The sequence below is a fragment of the Notolepis coatsorum genome (genome assembly GCF_963971535.1).
Source record: "Notolepis coatsorum genome assembly, chromosome: 9".
Lineage (NCBI taxonomy): Eukaryota > Metazoa > Chordata > Actinopteri > Aulopiformes > Paralepididae > Notolepis > Notolepis coatsorum.
This window is the reverse complement of record NC_140173.1, coordinates 116,813,323-116,833,612: the sequence shown is the minus strand read 5'-3', so window position 1 is coordinate 116,833,612 and position 20,290 is coordinate 116,813,323. Positions and strand designations below refer to the sequence as shown.

The following is a 20,290-nucleotide window of genomic DNA, read 5'->3' as shown; positions in this document are numbered from 1 at the left end:
CTCATGAAACATTTGAATTTGGATCTTAAGCCACTTTAAATGAAAATGTATTTGAAGAACAATACAGCAATCACTCATAACAAGATAAATAAATTAAATAATACAAATTAAAGTGGAAGTGTACTTTAAATAACTAAAAAAATAATAATAAAAAAGAAATAACTAGCAGCATCTGCCCCCAGCACCGCGGCTGATGGGGCTGTAACTTGGTCCAGGACCAGGAGGGTGACGTGGAACAGCTGTAAGGGGAGAGGGGGATGAGTCAGATCAGACAGACTTCTAGGTCTTTTGTTTGCTGTGTGTGAGAGGAGTCCGTGTGTGTGTGTATGTGTGTGTGTCTTACTCTGATCGCTGTGTGAGTGAGAGGAGTGTGTGTACCGTGTAATTTGTGTGTGTGTCTTACTCTGATCGCTGTGTGAGTGAGAGGTGTGTACTGTGTAATTTGTGTATGTGTGTGTGTCTTACTCTGATCGCTGTGTGTGAGTGAGAGGAGTGTGAATGTGTGTGTGTCTTACTCTGATCGCTGTGTGTGAGAGAGAGGAGTGTGAATGTGTGTGTGTCTTACTCTGATCGCTGTGTGTGAGTGAGAGGAGTGTGTATGTGTGTGTGTCTTACTCTGATCGCTGTGTGTGAGTGAGAGGAGTGTGTATGTGTGTGTCTTACTCTGATCGCTGTGTGTGAGTGAGAGGAGTGCGTGTGTAATGTATTGTGTGTCTAGTCTGATCATCATCTCCTGCAGGGGAACAATGTTTTCAATGTCCAAAATTTGCTATGGGATCATCATGTTATGATGTTGTCTGGAACCCTGAGAAGCCACTCTCACAAAGATAGGTAGTGCACAAAAAAAAGAAAGAAAAAAAAAAAAGTTTTTTTTAATGACTACGGTAATCGACGCAACAATGTCTCGTCGACGATTTTTTATAATCGACATCGTCGATTATGTCGACTAATCGTTGCAGCCCTATGTACAACGATACTTACGTTTTTTAGGTGTTTTGACAAAGCTGTTGTAGAGTTGTGATATGCCATTTTCTTCTGGCATATCTGGCACTCGGCTTTTTGGGCATTGTCTTTGCATATTTTAAAGTGTAACCACACGTCTGATGACTTCTTCGTCGACATGTCTGCTGCACATGTCCTTGTTGTTTTCAACACAGATAATCTCCATGTGCTTGTTGTAGAGAGGTGGAGTCGAGGCGCCGCTTACTTTCGTTCCCCCCCCCCCCCCCCCCCCTTCTCTCTGAGTGCCCGTCTCCTGGCGCTGACTAAGGTGATGGATGCCTCGGGGTCTTGGCCAAGATTGTAGTGACTGCTCTACATGCACCTCCGAGGCCTTGGATCAGTTATTCACCGCCGTCTGTCCGTGGTCCTGTCAACTGATTAACAGTATTAACAGACTGTTAACAGATTAACAGTCAATGCGGTTTCATTGCTGGGTTAAGTACTTCCATTTCTATTCACATAATACGCCTACTTCATATATCTACTCCATTCACATATATGCCTACCACTTGTATCTATTGCTATGTCCGCCTACTACAATCTCATGAGCTGTCTAACGCCTGTCCCGTCTCCCTGTCTCCCTATGACTTGCTGTCCTGGAGTGTTGACCGGAGTGTTGGACGTCCCGTGACGAAGGCCGGGAGGTTGCGACCCCCTCTGCGTGCCCCCCTGTCTCCGGAGGTCTCGTAGTGGTGACCGGAGTGCCGGATGTCCCGCGATGATGTCGGGGAGTTCGTGACCCTCTCTGCGCCGCCCCCTATCTCCCTGTCTCCGGCTGTCCCTGAGCAACGACCGGAGTGTTAAATGTCCCTTGACTAAGACGGGGAGGACGTGTCCCTCTTTGCGCCGCCCCTGTGCCTCAAATAGATTGCTATCAGCTCTATCTTTAATCTTTCAAAATGTTCAGTTGCTATTGCTATTAGCTCTATCTTTAATTTTTCAAAATGTACAGTTGCTATTGCATGCACTCATCTGTGTTCCACTACACACATGGGTGCATGCAGGGAGCGAAATTAACTTTTTGACTCACCGGCCAGTGGCGGGTAGATGGGAAGAGTCTACCCGCCAAGCATATTTCTTACCTGCCAATATATATTTTATATATATAATTTTTTTTAAATAAAATATATATTATATAATCATACTTGTAGTTGTATTATCTGCGAGACATCGCCACCACGCAATAAGTCAAAATGCTTGCTATCTGCAAACAGCTCCACTGTCTGTTTTGGCTGTGTTTCTCTTCTAGAAAAATAATCCTTTCAGGGTTGCCTATTGAAATACTGTACACTTTCCTACTGTACACTTTCCTGATTAATTGAAATGGGGGACCCTGATGTAAACAAGACGAAAGTCTTTCTCTGGTCTGCATCCCCTTAACAATTGTGTGTATTGAGCTGTACTGTATTGTACCCATTCTGCAATCTGTTAATAAAGTTTTCAATCAATCAATCAATCACACCTCCAGTACAGAAACATTGTTTGAGTTTGCGTGTCAGGTAGACCATTGATTGACAGTCGAGTAGGGCTGGGCGATATGGCCTAAATATGATATCACGATATTTTCTGACCTTTCGGCGATACACGATACGCATCACGATGTTTTTCTTTTTTTCCCCAAAATTCATTATGAGGCTTACCAAGACAGTATTTGAGTTTGCAAGCTAACATTAAAGACAAAATAAAATACCCATGCATTTAGCATTTTTATATTATATATTAGATTTAGATTATTGGATTATTAGATTATATATTGCATATATTTAGCAATGAGATATTATATGATTTAGATATGAAATATGATGAATTGAAAATGGGGGACCCTGATGTAAACAAGACGAAAGTCTTTCTCTGGTCTGCATCCTCCAGTCCGCTGTTGACTGTTGTTGTATTGAGCTGTACTGTATTGTTTGTACCCCTGCTGCAATCTTTTAATAACGTTCTCATTCATTCAGTCGGCAAACAGAATCATTTTGATTGACAGTCGCGTCTGCCAATTACGTCACATCGCTTGCACCCGCCCTGCTGTTCTTAGCACCAATCGGAAAGCGCGTATTCATTTTTTACTTCCGCCGTTGGAGAGCTCAATGACAATAACAATGGCAGCTCGCCGCGGCCGACGTTTAGCTTTTAGCTCCGCAGAAGGACTAAACGACTGGAGGCATAATGATTTTACTGAAACGGATGTTATAATAAAAGCCTTTCCATACATCTGTCTGATTGAAAACTTTATTAACAGACCGCAGAATGGGCACAACTGAGTCAGCACGGGCTGAGATATGAACGAGCTTGCTATATCTAGGTCGACCTCGGTCGGCACTATGTAAATACGCTGATGTTATTGAAAGTGTAACTATATAGAGACCTCTGAACAGGTCCTGCATTATTATTATTATAACGTTAATGCCACAAAACGAATGCCTTTGTTATCATAAGTAGTCACTTTTGATGCAGTAGTGTGTGTGTGGGGCGGCGCTGTTCAAAAGTGTCAACGTGTGGACCAGATTGACGCGACACAAGCCTCTTGGGCAAAACATCACGATATCCACGATACGTTTAAAAAGTGTATCGTTAATGAACTGTACCCGATATTTATATAATATCGTCATATCGCCCAGCCCTACAGTCGAGTCTGCCAATTACATCACATCGCTTGCACTCCGGTGCTGCAGCTGGACCCATTGCCCACCTCTGCTGTTGATAACGCTAGCCAAGTTATTATACACACAGATACACAGTGGGCCAGTGACTTTGGTGTAGGGGTGTAACAATGCATCGATCCTAAGGGGGAAATTCAACTGCATCGATTTGAAAATGTTAGAATAGATTATCGCAATTTTAATGTGTACACGTTATGTTATTGTCATGTCCGTTACAGCCAACACACCGACATACGCTACTGCATCAACGTTATGATTAACAAAGCAAGGCATTCGTTTTGTTGCATTAACGTTATATTACTATTGCTATCGATAAATCTAGGTGTTCTAAAATCTATTGCTATTGGTAAGAGAGACTATAATAAGTTGGTGTCTCGGAAAACGAGAGCCCTGATCGCGGAGTTTCAGGAAGTAAACAAGAAAAATGAGAGCTTCCGATTGGTCATTTGCTTTATTTCCCATGAAACCAGTCACTTCACTCTACTGTGATTGGACCGTTGGCTTGAGTGCAATGTGGGACTTGTAGTTTTTTAACGATCTCGCAGCGGAGGAAAAAAGAGACGAGAGAGGCTATAATCTGTATTCGCACAGCGTGCGCGTAATTGATTTTTACCGTTCGCATACAAATATTTTTAGGGGCCTGCTTATGAACTACACGTCTACACGCCACACGGCGGGCAGCCCTCTAAGTGTCATGCGCCAAAGGTAAAAACAGACCGCCCCTGGCGGGCGGCGGGCTTTAGTTTCGGTCCCTGGGTGCATGCTTACCAACTGTCCGTCTGCAACACTACTATCACCAACATCTAAGAAGGGAGATCCCCCCTTGAATGGCCCTTCTAAGGTTTCTCTCCTCCACACTGCCTGTGGAGCTTTTTTCCCTATTGTTAGGTTTTAGTGAGTTTTTCCTTACCTTCGCGTGGGGTATGTCTGGGAGTGCTTGCATTCTTTCATTTATTTGCATCCATCTAAAAATGTTTGCACCTTATGGTGTTCTTGTTCTGTTCTTGACTTATTGTTATGTTTTCTTCTTGACTTGTTTAAAGAAGATCTGTACGGCCCATGGGGACATTAACGTGTGTTGTCGGGCCCTATAAATAAATTTGATTTGATTTGAATGGAGGCGCAAGATTTTGGAGGCAAAAAATAAAATAAATAAAAAAACGTTTTTTTCTTTTTTAGACTTCGATTTTTTTTTTATGTTCGAAGCTTGTGCCATCGAATGAAGCTTCGAAGCTTCGAAGTATTTAAGACAGCCCTAGTGGACTCCGAGGTACTTAAAACTGCTCACTCTCTCAACCGGTGCCCCGTCGATGCAGGGGGCTGTAGTCCCTGACCTCCTAAAGTCCATAATCATCTCCTTTGTTTTGCTGACGTTTAGGGAGAGGCTGTTCTCTTGACACCATCCCACTAGAACCGTTACCTCTTCCAGGTAGGCCCTCTCGTCGTTTGCAGAGATCAGGCCCACCACTACTGTGTCGTCAGCAAATTTGATGATTGTGTTGTTGTTCCGCTGTGCCAGACAGTCATGTGTGTACAGGGAGTAGAGGAGGGGACTCAGGACACAGCCCTGGGCCTATGTTGAGAGTGATGGATGAGGAGGTGCAGTTGCCTGCTCTCACCACCTGGGGTCTGCCCATCAGGAAGTCCAAGATCCACTGGCAGAGGTCATAGTTCAAGCCCAGGTCCCTGAGCTTGGCTATGAGTTTGGAGGAGACTATGGTATTGAATGCTGAGCTGTAGTCGATGAATAGCATTCTCACATAGTTCCCCTGCCTCTTGTCCAGGTGTGATGCTGCTGTGTGCAGCACATGGGCTATGGCATCCTCCGTGGACCTGTTGGGGCGGTATGCAAATTGCAGGGGGTCCAGGTTGATGGGGAGGGAGGAACAGATGTAGCCCCTCACTAGCTTCTCAAAGCACTTCATGGCTATGGAGGTGAGAGCTACAGGGCGGTAGTTGTTGAGGCAAGCAGGCTTGGATTTTTTGGGTACAGGGATAATGGTGGACTTCTTCAGACAGGTGGGGATGACAGCCTGTTCTAAGGACAGGTTAAATATGTCAGTGAATACCGGGGCCAGTTGGTCGGCACATCGTGCATCGTTGTAAGCGCTTGTCTTGCCAGAGTATTTAAACCCCGCCCGCACGGCTCAGCCCAGAAAACAAACTCCATCGTTTCAAATGGAGTGCAATAGCGTCCGCAAGGTGTTAGGCGGCGGTATTGACCGTCTGCGATCTCAGACACTCAGAACAGCCTGCATGAATTATGAATGGCAATAGCGAATAAAATAAATAACAATCATAACAACGAGTTAACTCGGGCAGCTACGTGGCGTAGTGGGCAAGGCGCTCGCCACGAAATCTGGAGACGCTGGGCTCGGCTGTTCGAGCCCAGCGCTCCACATTTGCTTTCAGTTTAGCTGGTCGTCCGTACTAATACACATTGGCCGTATTAGGGGGTGGGAAACTGATGGGTGGGGATCGGGCGTTGTGGACAGCGACTCCTACAGGTCGGTTGGTGCGCCTGCGCAGTAGAATCAGGAAGTGTCGGGGGCAGCGTGAGCCTCCCACGCGTTACTCCTCGCCACTGAGAGATCGAGCTGCGCAGGTGAAAAGATGCGACTGCTGTTACCTCAAGTACCGGAGGGGACTTGTGCTATGTATGACTTAGTCCACATTGCAGCCGGCTTGTGGGAGGCAAGAAACAGCGTTCGTGACAGGGGAGGGTTGAATTGGATGATACGAAATTGGGATGGGAGAAAAATATAGAAAAATGGGAGAAAAAGTGGATAAAAAAAACAACAACAAGTTAACTCGTTGTTGGCGCTCAACGATTGGCAGGCTAACACGAGTTAACTCGTTGTTGGCACAAAGGGTTAATTTCCGATACCGATATCAACCGATACCGATATATGCAGGGTTTAACTTCAATCAAACTGTGTGCTAATGTATATAACTTGACTTCAGTCAATATAACCTCAGTTCAACTGTATGCTAATGTATATAACTAGCATGTCTCATAGCTCAATCCCAATCACATGATGGAGGCCATTTACATTTAGCCATTTAGCTGACACTTTTATCCAAAGTGACTTACAAACTGTGTACAACAAGTCAGCAGGAGGTGTACACCTCTGGCGGCTAAGGGTAAGTGGTATTGTTCGTCTAGCAGTGCCAAGCTTGAGTGCCTAGTAGTTAGGGGTGGTGGAAAAAATCGATACATAGTAGTATCGCGATACTTTGCGTGGCGATACTGTATCGATACAGGGACGCCAAGTATCGATATTTAATTATTCATAAAAAAAAGATATATATATATTTTTTTTTTGTATAAGGAAGTTGCATTGTTCATTTCAATACCTGTAACAGCGTTTCCGTTAGCCGGTAATTACTGAAAATAATTCCCTGAGTCTAAGCACAATTTGATTATTTGAATTGTATTAAAATAGGCTAAAATTAAATAGCCTATGCGATGAACGAAACAATCATTACATTTGTTTCATCGTTGCTTCTAATAATGACAACGACGTTGTCAGCGAGAGCTTAGTGCTGGGTGTGCAAACTTTTGTGAAGCTGCAGAGCCGGAGCAGCAGCAGCACAGTGCAGTACTCCAGCAGTACTCCAATTCAGCCATTGGCAATTCAATGTTGGGTGGGGGGCGCTGCTGTGCGGTCCCCAGAAAAGAGCCAATAACAGCTGAATCTGCTGCTCTGCATCGACATACTCTCGCAAATAAGTCATTGGGAGGTGGAGAGAGAGAGAGTCGTCACGCAAACCCACGATAATGTTGCCGTCTCTCTCTGCCAAATTTCTCAGTTCTTTGCTTGATATAATTAATACAAATGTCCAATATAACGGAATTCGTTAGCTCATAAAAATGTGATTATAACAGACTGTTGTTTATTAACACTTTGGGTGCCGGAAAACGCTTTCCAGCGTCATTCCCGGCCATGCTCAAGTTGCCGAAGGACGCTTTACAGCGTTTTTAATGTCAATATTTCAAAAATCTGTGATCAGATTCATATTTCCCCTCCGCTGGCCTGAGATCCACCAGGAGGACCCACTGAGCTCTCTGGCGGTTCAGGAGCGCCATCTGGTGGCCGATCGGCGCAATCGCCAAACAGGAAGTGCTGTGGAGGTTGTGCTGGTCGGCCATATTACTTCCGGGCACTCGGTTTGGCTCCCGGCACTCTGGCTCGTCACAATATATAGCAATCCATTGCCAATAACTCGATAAACAACATGATTTGGACGTATATACCATTATACAACCTGGAAATGGACCGGGTAAATCGACATCCCATAATGGTAAAATGTCTACTCTACGCTGATCGCCTAACGGCGCGAGGAGACTGGGGTGAGTTTTAGCGTGTAAAATTACCGTCTTCGATACTAACTGCTATGATCAACATTTGACCCACATTAGATGATTGGTATAACGCTGCCCACGGAATTATAAACGCCCCCTAGCCCATCCGGTCAACATCAGATGACGTGTAGTAACTTCTAGAAGTACGTCTAGTTGGAATTTTTTATATCGCGCCGATTGCCATAAAACTGTATTGCATCATCAATATAATGCATTTGGGGCTATATATCACGTTCTGGAGAAAGCTGCAGAAAGAGATGAAAACATACTTATACATTAGACCAGGGGTCGGAAACCTGCGGCCTTGAGGCCGCATGCGGCTCTTTAGCCAATCAGCTGCGGCTCCCTGGCCCAAAAAAAAAAAAAAAAAAAATTTAAACTTTTTTATTTATTTTTTTTTCTTATTTTGGAGATCGATGTCATACTGTGACACTGCAATTAAAAAATATTTCATCAACTAAGATATTTAGTCAACAAAAGGCTTACCTGTATGCCTGATATGTGGTGCGAAATTTGCGAACAATGAAAAATTTATTTTTATTTGATAGATTTTCCACAAATAAGGGAAGGACTCTAATAGAGCTGCATAGTTCAGGGTTTTATTTCAAAGTAGGTCTACAGATGCCAGTGTTTTTTCTCCTTTTCTGTGTTTCATTTCAAAGTAGGTCTACACATGGTATTCTTTTTTCAAAGTAGACTACTTTCTATTTTATAAATGTTCCACAAATAAGGGAAGGACTCAAATATACCTGAATAGTTCAGGGTTTTATTTCAAAGTCGGTCTACAGACACCAGTGTTTTGTCTCCTCTTCTGTGTTTTATTAAAAAATAGGTCTACACAGCCAGTATTTTTTCTCCTCTTCATAAGAGTTTGAGGTTTCCCTTTGTTATAACAGGTAAAAACAGCAATTAAAAAGTCAAATCTTTTCTTTTTGTTGCTTTATAATCCCATTAATGCAACAAACTGTGTGCTATAAGTATAAAGTATAATAAATCGCAAATTACTTTGGGTATGCAATTGTCAGGCGTTTTATGCTAAATGTGGGGTATGCTTGGGGATATATAAAACGTTATACACTGTGTTATCTTCATTTTAAGGGTAAATAGGTTGTGCGGCTCCCTGAGCATTTTATTTTGTGGGACGGGGGAAAAGTGGCTCTTTTGATAGTAAAGGTTGCTGACCCCTGCATTAGACCATACTTTAGTATGAATATGTGAATGAAAAAGTTTAACGTTGCTACACAATGAACAATACATATAGAACTTTGAATGGGCCCTAATAATGGCAATGTAGCAATAGAATTTAAAAAGTTATAGCCATGCAAAGAAGGGGTACTTCTCCATAGACAAATAGAGCTGGCAATCTATGGTATATCATGAATTTAACCCATGGCACCCAAAGTGTTAATGTCGGGCGACTGCCCACAGACACCTATTTGATTTAATGTCGGCAGCAGCACAGAGTCTCGGGACTTAATTTATTTGGAATATAATGACTTTATACGCAAAAGTAGCCTAGTTTTAAGTAAAAATATTATAAATCTACATGCCTTGATGATGTCATTCTTTTGTTTTGTTGTCATTCTTTTGCCTATCAATTGTTTTTAAGCTCAATAAACTCTGACCGGAATTTCTCTCATTTGACCGGTAGATTGAAATCTACCGGACACTGAGGCCGGCAACAATTTTTTCTAACGGAAACCCTGACCTGTAATAGTACAGTAGTCCACATGTGCATTCAGTTAAGTTGGAATATGACTAATACAAACAGTTCAGTTTGTCAGGTACATGCAACACAGATTACAGTGTTTACATCTGTCTGCTTGAGAAAATACCATGTTCGGCAATAAAAATTATTGAAGTGAGATGAACAGACTGAACTTTATTTTATTAGATAAAACATGTTGACTTTGTTTTACTTTGCAGTTGAAAAAAGGTAATAAATTAAATTTGATAAAAAAAAAGATAAAAATTCTGCAATACTCAGCGTATCGCGATATATTTAGTATCGCCATACTATCGTATCGTGACGCAAGTATCGCGATAGTATCGTATCGTGAGGTCTCTGGCTATTCCCACCCCTAATTGCTAGTTATTTTGTATTTTATTTACTTGTATGCATGTACATAACCTTGTTTTTGTTACAGCCTCCCATCCCCCCTTCCCACAAAAGGCCTTTGATTTTTGGACAGGCTGCTTTTGTATATAAGAATTTGTTCTTAATTGCTTGCCTGGATAAATAAAGGTTAAATAAAAATAAAATAAATAAAATATTTGCGAATTGCGAGTGCATGCTCTCGTGACTGAGAGGATGGCCAGTGCGGCGGACATTTTTATTAAACATTCTGATACTTTGATGTAAGGGATGGGAAGGGGGGATCCCCCCTCAAAGCCTATTTATTTATTCATAAAAAATAAATTTGATCTACTTTTTCTCCTCATTTTTCTGTGATTTTTCTCCCATCCCAATTTACCTCTCGTGCCAATTCTCCCTGTCCTGTCCTGATCGTTGCTCGCATGTGCCCCCCACTGGCCGGTCGTAGGGAGGATAGAAGCCCATCACATGTCCCCTCCGATACATGTGGAGGCAGCCAGTCACATCTTTTCACCTGCCAGCGCGGACTCTCATTGGCGAGGTGTAACGTGTGGGAGACTCACACTGCCCCCGCCATTTCCTGTCTTTGCTGTGCAGGCGCCCTGACCGACCTGTAGAAGTCGCTGTTTACAACGATCAGACGAACACCCATCGACTCCCCTCCCTCCCGCTGGCCCTGCCAATTTAGTCAGTCTGACGGCCGGCCCAAGCCGGAGGCAACGCTGACAGCCATATTCGATACCGGTGTCTCTTGCGTTGGTGACGAGTGCAATGTCCGCTGCGCCACCCAGCCGCCATACCTATTTATTTATTTAATATTTTATTTATTCATTTTATTATTATTATTTTATTTATTGCCATGCCTAAAATAATAGTCAAGCATAGGGCTAAAACATTTTCTTAAACAATAATATAATTTTGTTATATGAAAGAATGTTATAATAAAAGCTTTTCTATACATTTGTCTGATTGATTGATGAAAACGTTATTAACAGATTGCTGAATGGGTACAATACAGTACAGCTCAATACAACAACTGCTAAGACTGGAGGATGAAGACCAGGAAAATACTTTCGGCTTGTTTACATGATAAGAGAGTCCTCCATTTTCAATTCATCAAAACATTTAGAGACATACAAATATACAGTACTTTAATTTTAAAAATTGGGTTGTTATTTAAAAAAAGTGCCCCTAAAAAGATTGTGCCCCTAAATTTTTCTAGTGAAAAAGCTTAGCGTACAGCCCTGCCAACCCCCTCCAATGTACAGTTTCTTCCCCCTCAAATGTATAAATTCTCTTTTAGAAACTGTCTGTAAATAAACAGTATTGTATATTTGTATATTGTATGTCATAAATGTCTGGATGTAACAGCAGTACTGTATCTGTATCGTGTTACTTACGTGTATGTCAAATGTTATGAAGAATTGAAAATGGGGGACCCTGATGTAAACAAGACTAAAGTCTTTATCTGGTCTGCATCCTCTTAACAATTGTGTGTATTGAGCTGTACTGTATTGTACCCATTCTGCAATCTGTTAATACAATTTTGAATCAATCAACTGTCTGATGGGAACTTCAACGTGGAGGGGGCGGGTCTTATAGCCAGCGGGATATACAGTACAGTCCAGTTCAAAACATCATAGTAGATTGTCTTACTCTTCCATGTCAACATCTATTTGTCAATGTGCGTGGTCTGCCAAGCTGGTAGTCACGTCAACTATTAAATGCTGTATCTGATGTCAGTAGACAGTGACATTTTCAGATTTAATAATAACACACAAACAGAAAAACTGCGAGCGTCGCTATGCCGCTTAGCACCCGGATGTTCCGTGTGGGGTTTGTCTCGGTGCGTCTGTCAACATTCCGCCGGCGGATTGTCTGTCCTGGTTGGTACTTACTCCTGTCGAGTGTCCGGTGCTTTATTGTCCTCGCTGCCGTTGTCCTCTCTGCTTGTCCGAGCTTCTCCAGGGACGCTGTTTCCATCTTGTCGGCTCCCGCGCCTAGTCCGCTGCCGAAGTCCCTTCGCCGCCATGTTGGGGGTTACTCTCTTCTTCGTCGTGAAGATTCGGCAGTTAGTTCCCTCGCCTAAAGACGCACCACTGCCCCCTATCGGTCACAACTGTAATGTTTCTATTCTGGCTGTCACTCTTAGTGTCTAATCAGAAAGAACTGAATGTCCACACAATGACATTATAGCTCAAGGTTTGTTTACTTCCATTTGGGGGTTGCATACATGAACTGACAGGTACCGTATCTGACGTCATTATCAAGAGTCTGGGCTAAACCAACTTATGGGTGAAACCATTACGTCAGGATACCACATTTCCCTTCTTTCAAAATAAGTGCATTTAATTATAACACCATATAATTATACCACCATATAACACCATAAGTGCAAATCACATCTATCACAAACCAAAAAAATAATCTTTTCTTTTCTTTTAACAACATCAGTGTAATAATAGTCACAGGTCTAGAATGTCTCTCGGCTTAACTAAGCGGCCTGACCTGGTAGTAATGCCTTGTGGTGGCACAGTTGGGGAATTTTCAACAGTCTGCTGTACAGTCTCAGTGGCCTGAGGCTCGACCTGTTGACCATCCGTTGCCACTCCGTGACGTGTATCTCCCTCGGTGGTCTGTAGGAGGTGACGCCGATTGCGCCGGAGCGTGTGGCCCTCATCCGTGATGATGTTGTAGGATCGCTGGGTCCCTGCTGGTCCGACGACTGTGGCGGGTTTCCACGACCCTGTTGGTTGCTGGAAGCGGATCGTGGCTCCTACTGGCAGTGCAGGCTGTGGTTTGGCATTTCTGTCGTAGTATTGCCTTTGACGTTTTTGGCACAGTTCTCGTCTGCCTAGAACTGCACTGCGACAGGCAAGTTCTGGTCGCAGCTGTTTCTCAGTGGTTGGAAGGCTTGAGCGCAAACATCGGCTCATCAGCAGCTGTGCTGGTGACTTGAATCCGTCCACTGGTGTGTTTCGGTATTCCAACAGGCTGAGATATGGATCTGACCTCTGTGCATGTGCTTTGTCCATGATGGCTTTAGCTGTTTGCACAGTTTTCTCAGCCAGCCCGTTGCTCTGCGGGTACAGGGGGCTGCTTGTGATGTGCTCAAAATCCCATGTATTCGCAAAGTTCTTGAACTCTTGCGAGCTATAGCACGGTCCATTGTCGCTGAGCAATTTCTCACAAATCCCGAACCTGGAAAACATGGCCTTGAGTTTCTGAATCACAGCGGTGGATGTGAGGCTAGTGATTTTTTCTACCTCGAAATACCTACTATAATAGTCAACTGCAACTATATAGTCAGTGTTGTTCCATTTGAACAGATCAGTGGCTATCACCTGCCAAGGTCGCTCTGGAATGGGGTGTGACAGCATTGGCTCTTTGGGGATGGAGTTGCGTCGTTCGAGGCAAATGCTACAAGATCCAACTAGTGTCTCTATTTGTTTGCACATCCCTGGCCAGAATAGAACATCTCTTGCACGCTGCTTACACTTCTCCATGCCGAAGTGGCCTGTGTGTATGCGTGACAGCATGTCACCTCTGAGTGAGTGTGGCACAATGATTTTCTCACCTTTAAGCAGAATGCCATTCGATTCTGTTATTTCATCCCGGTGGTTCCAATATTCAGTGATGGCAGAGGGGCATTGTCTTGCAGTGTCTGGCCACCCTGATTGGATGATCTTCTTCAAGGCTGAGAGCTGCTCGTCTTTGGCTGTAGCAGTTCTGATGTCTTCCATTTTCCGGTCGCTCACAGGCGCACTGCTTACAACTGAGTGTATTTGCGAGTCCATGCCCTCACTCAGTGAGTCATCACAGCACGCTAGCGGCTCCCTAGATAGTGTGTCTGCCACTGGAATCTGCTTTCCAGGCTTATGAACAATGTTAATGCTATATCTTTGCAACTGAAGTATCATGCGTTGGAGCCTCGGCGGTGCAGCTGCAAGGGGTTTGCGCATTATTGTCTCCAGTGGCTTGCGGTCTGACTCGACGATCACCTGGCGTCCGTACAGGTATTGGTGGAATCGCTTACATCCAAAGAGCACGGCGTACAGCTCCTTTTCGATCTGAGCATAATTGACTTCAGTCTCATTCAGTGCTCTGGACGCGTATGCGACTGGTTTCTCTTGCTGCAGTAGGACTGCTCCCAATCCATATTTGGAGGCATCAACCTGCAGTTTCACATCCTTTGTGTGGTCAAAGTAGGCAAGTACTGGACCTGGCTCTTGTGTTAAAATGCTTTTCACTTGCTGGAAAGCAACATCATGGTTCGAGTCCCATACAAATTCACTGCTCTCTTTCAACAGTTGACGGAGCGGGGCCGTTGCCTCTGAGAGTCTGGGGGCAAATTTTGACAAGTACGTGATCATGCCCAATATTGTCTCCAGCTCTGCTTTACTCTGTGGCGCGGCCATGTCCTTGATCGCCGAAACCTTGTTGGGGTCAGGTCTGACACCTTCTCGTGTCAGTGTGTGTCCAAAGTAGTTCACCTCTGTCACACAGATGGTGCTCTTGTCTTTGTTCAGTTTTATTCCTATCTGTCTGGTTCTCTCCAGCATGCCACGTAGGTTGGCATCGTGCTCCTCTTTCGTGCGGCCATACACAATGATGTCATCGACAATGGCGGCGACGCCCGGGAGTCCCTCGTAGGCCTCATCCACTCGTCTCTGAAACTCATCTTGTGCAGATATGATTCCGAATGGGAGTCTATTGAACCTATATCTGCCATAGATGGTGTTGAACGTGGTGAGAACGGATGACTCATGGCTGAGTTTTATATTCCAGTACCCAGACCTGGCGTCTAGCACACTGAAATACTGTGCACCCGCTAATTTGGGGGTAATGTCATCTAGAACAGGGAGCGGGTAGTAGGGTCTCAGGATGGCTTTGTTCAGGGGGCGGGGATCTAGACAAATCCTAAGCTTTTTCCTTTTGGGTTTTTCTACAACCACCAGTGCATTGACCCAGTCTGTTGGCTCAGTGACCTTCTGGATTATGTCCATTTTCTCCATTTCATCCAGCTCACTTTTGAGCCGACTACGTAGGGCGTATGGTATGCGGCGAGGTGGGCACACCACTGGTGTTACGTCAGGTCTGAGGTGAATGGTACACTCACCGGGAAACAGTCCAATGCCTTCAAACACATCTGCATATTCATCCATGATGTTCATGTGTGGTTTGGGCTGTGCATTGACTGTATGGATTATTTTGACCAAATTCAGGTCTATACATGCTCTCATGCCCAACACAGGTGGAGCATGGGCATCAATTATATCAAAGTCAAGCATGACTGTCTTCTCTTTATATCTGCATGTTAGCCTGCAGGCCCCTTTTACAGTAAGCACATGCCCACCATAGCCTGAGAGCTTGCTGGCCTGCGGGCTTAATACTACATTTCCAAATAGCTCATGGAATGTGTTGGCTGGTATCACATTAGCCTGAGCACCTGTGTCAATTTTAAATTTGAGCTTGTGCCTCTGTTTTCCAATTTGTAATTCTGCAAAGGCTTGTTCTTTGTCTGTGTTTGCATGCTGTTTTGTTATAGTGTCAATGTACAGTTCATCATCATCACTTTGCTGCTCACCAGTGTCAGATATAGCATGCATCCTCTTTGCCTGTGGCTTTATCTGACGTCGCTGTGGTGCTGACCTGCACATCCTAGCAAAGTGATTGAATTTGTTGCAGTTGTTACATTGACGTCCCTTAGCTGGACATTCCTGAGCACGGCTGTGCTCTCTCCCGCATCATGCTCCACATTCCTCCTGCATGACGTCAGCCCTGCTCACTGTTTTGCGACCATAACGTGATTGGTCCGGTTTGAATGGTCTCCTGCTGCTAACTGCGTGCACAGACTGAGTAGCTCCACTCACAGTCGCACATCCCATTGTTTTTAGTTGTTGCTGGGAAATGTCATGTGATCTTGCGATGTCAATAGTCTTCTCCAGCGTTAAATCTGGACCGTAGCAGAGCAGCTTCTCCCTCACTCTTGCTGAGTTAGTGGCAACCACGATTCTGTCTCGGACCATTTCGTCACTTTTGTCGTAATTACAGTCCTTCACTAGCAGCTTAAGCTCTGTTACAAACTGATCAAAGTTCTCACTGTCGCCTTGTATCCGTTCGTGGAACGTATTATCGTATAACGTGCAAAAATGGGGTTAGCTTTGGGTATAACATAGGCTTCAAAACCTGCATAGTACGTATTCAGTACCTTCCTTTCGTCTACCGTTAGAGTCCACGTATTGAAGACATATCTGCCCTTCTCTCCTATCCACAGGAGTAGGTAGCTGAATTTCGCCTCTTCTGTTCTTGCAGACAAAGGTCCCGAAAACATTAACTTGTCTCCACATGCTGGCGAAACTTCCTCCATGCATCGGGTAGATTGGACGAGTCCCAGTCCATTCTCGGCATTGGAACGCCCGAACTGTCCATTCCAAACATTTCCAAAATAAGCTTAAAATTCTGACACCATGTAATGTTTCTATTCTGGCTGTCACTCTTAGTGTCTAGCAGAAAGAACTGAATGTCCACACAATGACATTATAGCTCAAGGTTTGTTTACTTCCATTTGGGGGTTGCATACATGAACTGACAGGTACCGTATCTGACGTCATTATCAAGAGTCTGGGCTAAACCAACTTATGGGTGAAACCATTACGTCAGGATACCACAACAACAATGTATTGATTGATTGAACATTTTATTAACAGGTTGCAGAATGGGTACAGTACAGCTCAATACACACAATTGTTAAGGGGATGCAGACCAGAGAAAGACTTTCGTCTTGTTTACATCAGGGTCCCCCATTTTCAATTCATCATAACATATTATGACATGACATACAGGTAGACAGTACTGTTGCATATAGACATTTATGACATACCAGATCTACAAATATACAGTACTGTTTATGTGTACAAAAGTAGTCTGAAAAGAGAGTATACATTTGAGGGGGAAGAAACTGTACATTGGAGGAGGTTGGGTAGGTCATACATGACATACAGACAGTACTGCTACATCCAGTGGTGCGTTATTGAAATCATCTGGGGTTGCACGCACCTAATGGCGCCACATGCACGCGCGCCGCGTGCGCGCGCTCCCACGAATGCGCATTTAATGTCCCCTCGCTTGAGCACAGACTAAAGACAGTGCCTAATTTCCTCTACGAATGGAATGTAACACATGTCATTCACAACAAGTTAGGTGTGATTCACCAAGCCACATCGTTTCAAATGGAGTGCAATAGCGGCCGCAAGGTGTTAGGCGGCCGTATTGGACTTTTGAGATCTCAGACCCATCCCCAGTGATAACACAGGCTGCCGGCATGTCTTTATGAATGGAAATATCGAATAAAAGAAACAACGATGAAAACCCGACTATACTCTGGTTTTCGGGGGTCCTGGCGCTCAACGTTCGGCGAGTTAACTCTAGATCTTAGATCCTAATATGAAAAACGATGTGATTTAATGTTCTGTCTTACCTTGACTTTGTCTATTTTACTGCTATCTATTTTATGCTTTATGTCTGCACTTTATGCATTGCTCTTGATCTGCCAATGTTGTGCTCATTTTATGCCTGTCTTTTTGTACTGCTGTGAAGCACTTTGAGCTGCAATTCTTGTATGAAAGGTGCTATGCAAACAGTGTATTATTATTATTATTATAAATTATTATAGTTTGCTTAATTAATTAAAGGGTGTGAATTTAAGTGTTCTCTAGTGCCTTTTGTCCGCTTTAAAGTGGTGGTATAAGTTAAAGGTTGTGGTGTCCAAGTAAAAGAAATCTATCTGGGCTAAGCCCCGGATCTCCTACAATCCTAAATCCGCCCCTGTGCACTGCGTGCAACCCCGTCCCATGAAGAACGCATCACTGCTTGTGTTTATTGTCTTTCTAAACCTTGGGAAGGGGGGCACGTAATTGAATTTTTCTGTATGTCTTGTGTAGCCGGTCTGATCTTGTCTGCGTTGTGTTTTAAAGTCGATTCGACCCCTGTTAAGGGATCGCCCTGAGTGGGAGTTGAACCCCGGACGCCGGCGTCGCGGGCGGCATCACAGACCACTAAGCAAGAAGTGAATTCACTTCTTGCTTCCGGGTCTGGATGCCTCTGGGGAGTGAGTTTACTTGCAGTACCGCTTACCATCCACAGCCACGTCACTACTTGTACCCGTGACTGTGGATATACTGCGGTACCTCCGTTACACTTGCACAAATTGGAAAATGACAAAGTTTACTTTGACTTTTAACATGTGTCTATAGTGTCAGACACTAATGTTAAAAACGGATACTGCTGTAATATAAAGTGAAATTATACCATGCCTCAATGTATCAACTTTAAACATACACTAAATGTTAATGTTAGAAATGTTCATTTCCATTATTTCCACCATGTGCAACATTTCCTAAGAACAGCAATGTCCATTCGATCAACTCCAAATCTGTGCTGTGAGCTCAATTCTCCCGGTGCATGCAGAAGTAGAATTGCTGTCTTGTTTTGGATGAATGAGTTATTTTATGCAATACAACATTATCTCATTATAATATATACATGTCTGTGCAATACGACATTACCTCACTATAATATATACATGTCTGTGCAATACGACATTACCTCACTATAATATATACATGTCTGTGAAATACCACATGACCTCACTATAATATATACATGTCTGTGCAATACGACATTACCTCACTATAATATATACATGTCTGTGCAATACGACATTACCTCACTATAATATATACATGTCTGTGCAATACGACATTACCTCACTATAATATATACATGTCTGTGCAATACGACATTACCTCACTATAATATATACATGTCTGTGCAATACGACATGACCTCACTATAATATATACATGTCTGTGCAATACGACATTACCTCACTATAATATATACATGTCTGTGCAATACGACATTACCTCACTATAATATATACATGTCTGTGAAATACCACATGACCTCACTATAATATATACATGTCTGTGCAATACGACATTACCTCACTATAATATATACATGTCTGTGCAATACGACATTACCTCACTATAATATATACATGTCTGTGCAATACGACATTACCTCACTATAATATATACATGTCTGTGCAATACGACATTACCTCACTATAATATATACATGTCTGTGCAATACCACAGATGTTTGGGACATGTGCAATAATGTCATTGACTACTAAGGTGCAATATCTTTTTCTCTACTGTACGATACAATTATATAGTATATAAAAGTATAATATAGAATAATACATGATTAATATAGTAATACATACAGTATATAGATAAATGTGTGTGTATAAATGAATGAACCTCAGTAAATATGCAATTTAACTGACAGATACACAAAAGTTATTCATTTATGTTAATGTAATTGTGTTGATGTTTTCATTTCTGCAAAATAAGTATGTACATTTTGTTTGGTTTGGTAAACATCGCGGTATGAACAGTCTATCAGTGTACTGTATGTGTGTAGGGGCAGGTACAATACGAGTTTTCTTCTTCCTGTTCCTTTCGGTCATGGAATTTAGTGGATCATATTAAGTGAACTATATGTACTGAAGACACTGTTGGACTGTAACAATTCCATGTATGAATGATAATAATAATAAAAAAAAATTGCAATGCTGTTTAAAAATTATGTTCTTGTGAATAAGTACATGTGTAGCAGTGTATGGGTACATGAATGTGGTATGGTAGTGAGTGTATGTGTACACTAATGTATGTATGGTAGTGTGTGTATGGGTACACTAATGTATGTATGTTAGTGTGTGTATGGGTACTAGGGCTGACCTTCGATTTTTTTTTGAAGCGTCGAATTAAAAAAAAAATTTAATTCATTTTTTTTATATAATTTTTTTGTTTTTGTTTTTTTATCTTATGTTGTGGGACTTGTACAGCACTTTGGTAAACTTTGTTGTTTTTAAATGTGCTCTATAAATAAAGTGGATTGGATTAATGAATTAAGTAGCCCCTTTCGTGACTGTGACGCAGCCAACACGGCTGTGTGATTTAATTCAAGGTGGATCGCTGTTGTCATTTGAACAACTTCAGATTTCATGGGAACTACCAATCCCCCAAATCAAGAATGTTTAAGATGAATGAAGTAAGATTTTGATTATTTGAAATATGGCCTGTGTAGACTAAA

The 20,290-nt window shown here is 42.9% G+C and overlaps 1 protein-coding gene across 1 annotated transcript in view; it reads right to left on the bottom strand.

The window, feature by feature from the left end:
* alg9 (ALG9 alpha-1,2-mannosyltransferase) overlaps positions 1-12,155 on the bottom strand; it is a gene marked incomplete at its 5' end in the record, with an annotated part of 56,223 nt that extends 44,068 nt beyond the window's left edge. The window contains one exon of the mRNA XM_084322202.1: positions 12,022-12,155. Within this exon, the coding sequence (XP_084178328.1) occupies positions 12,022-12,155 (134 nt within the window). The remainder of the gene's footprint in view (positions 1-12,021) is intronic.
* Positions 12,156-20,290: the final 8,135 nt, after the last annotated feature.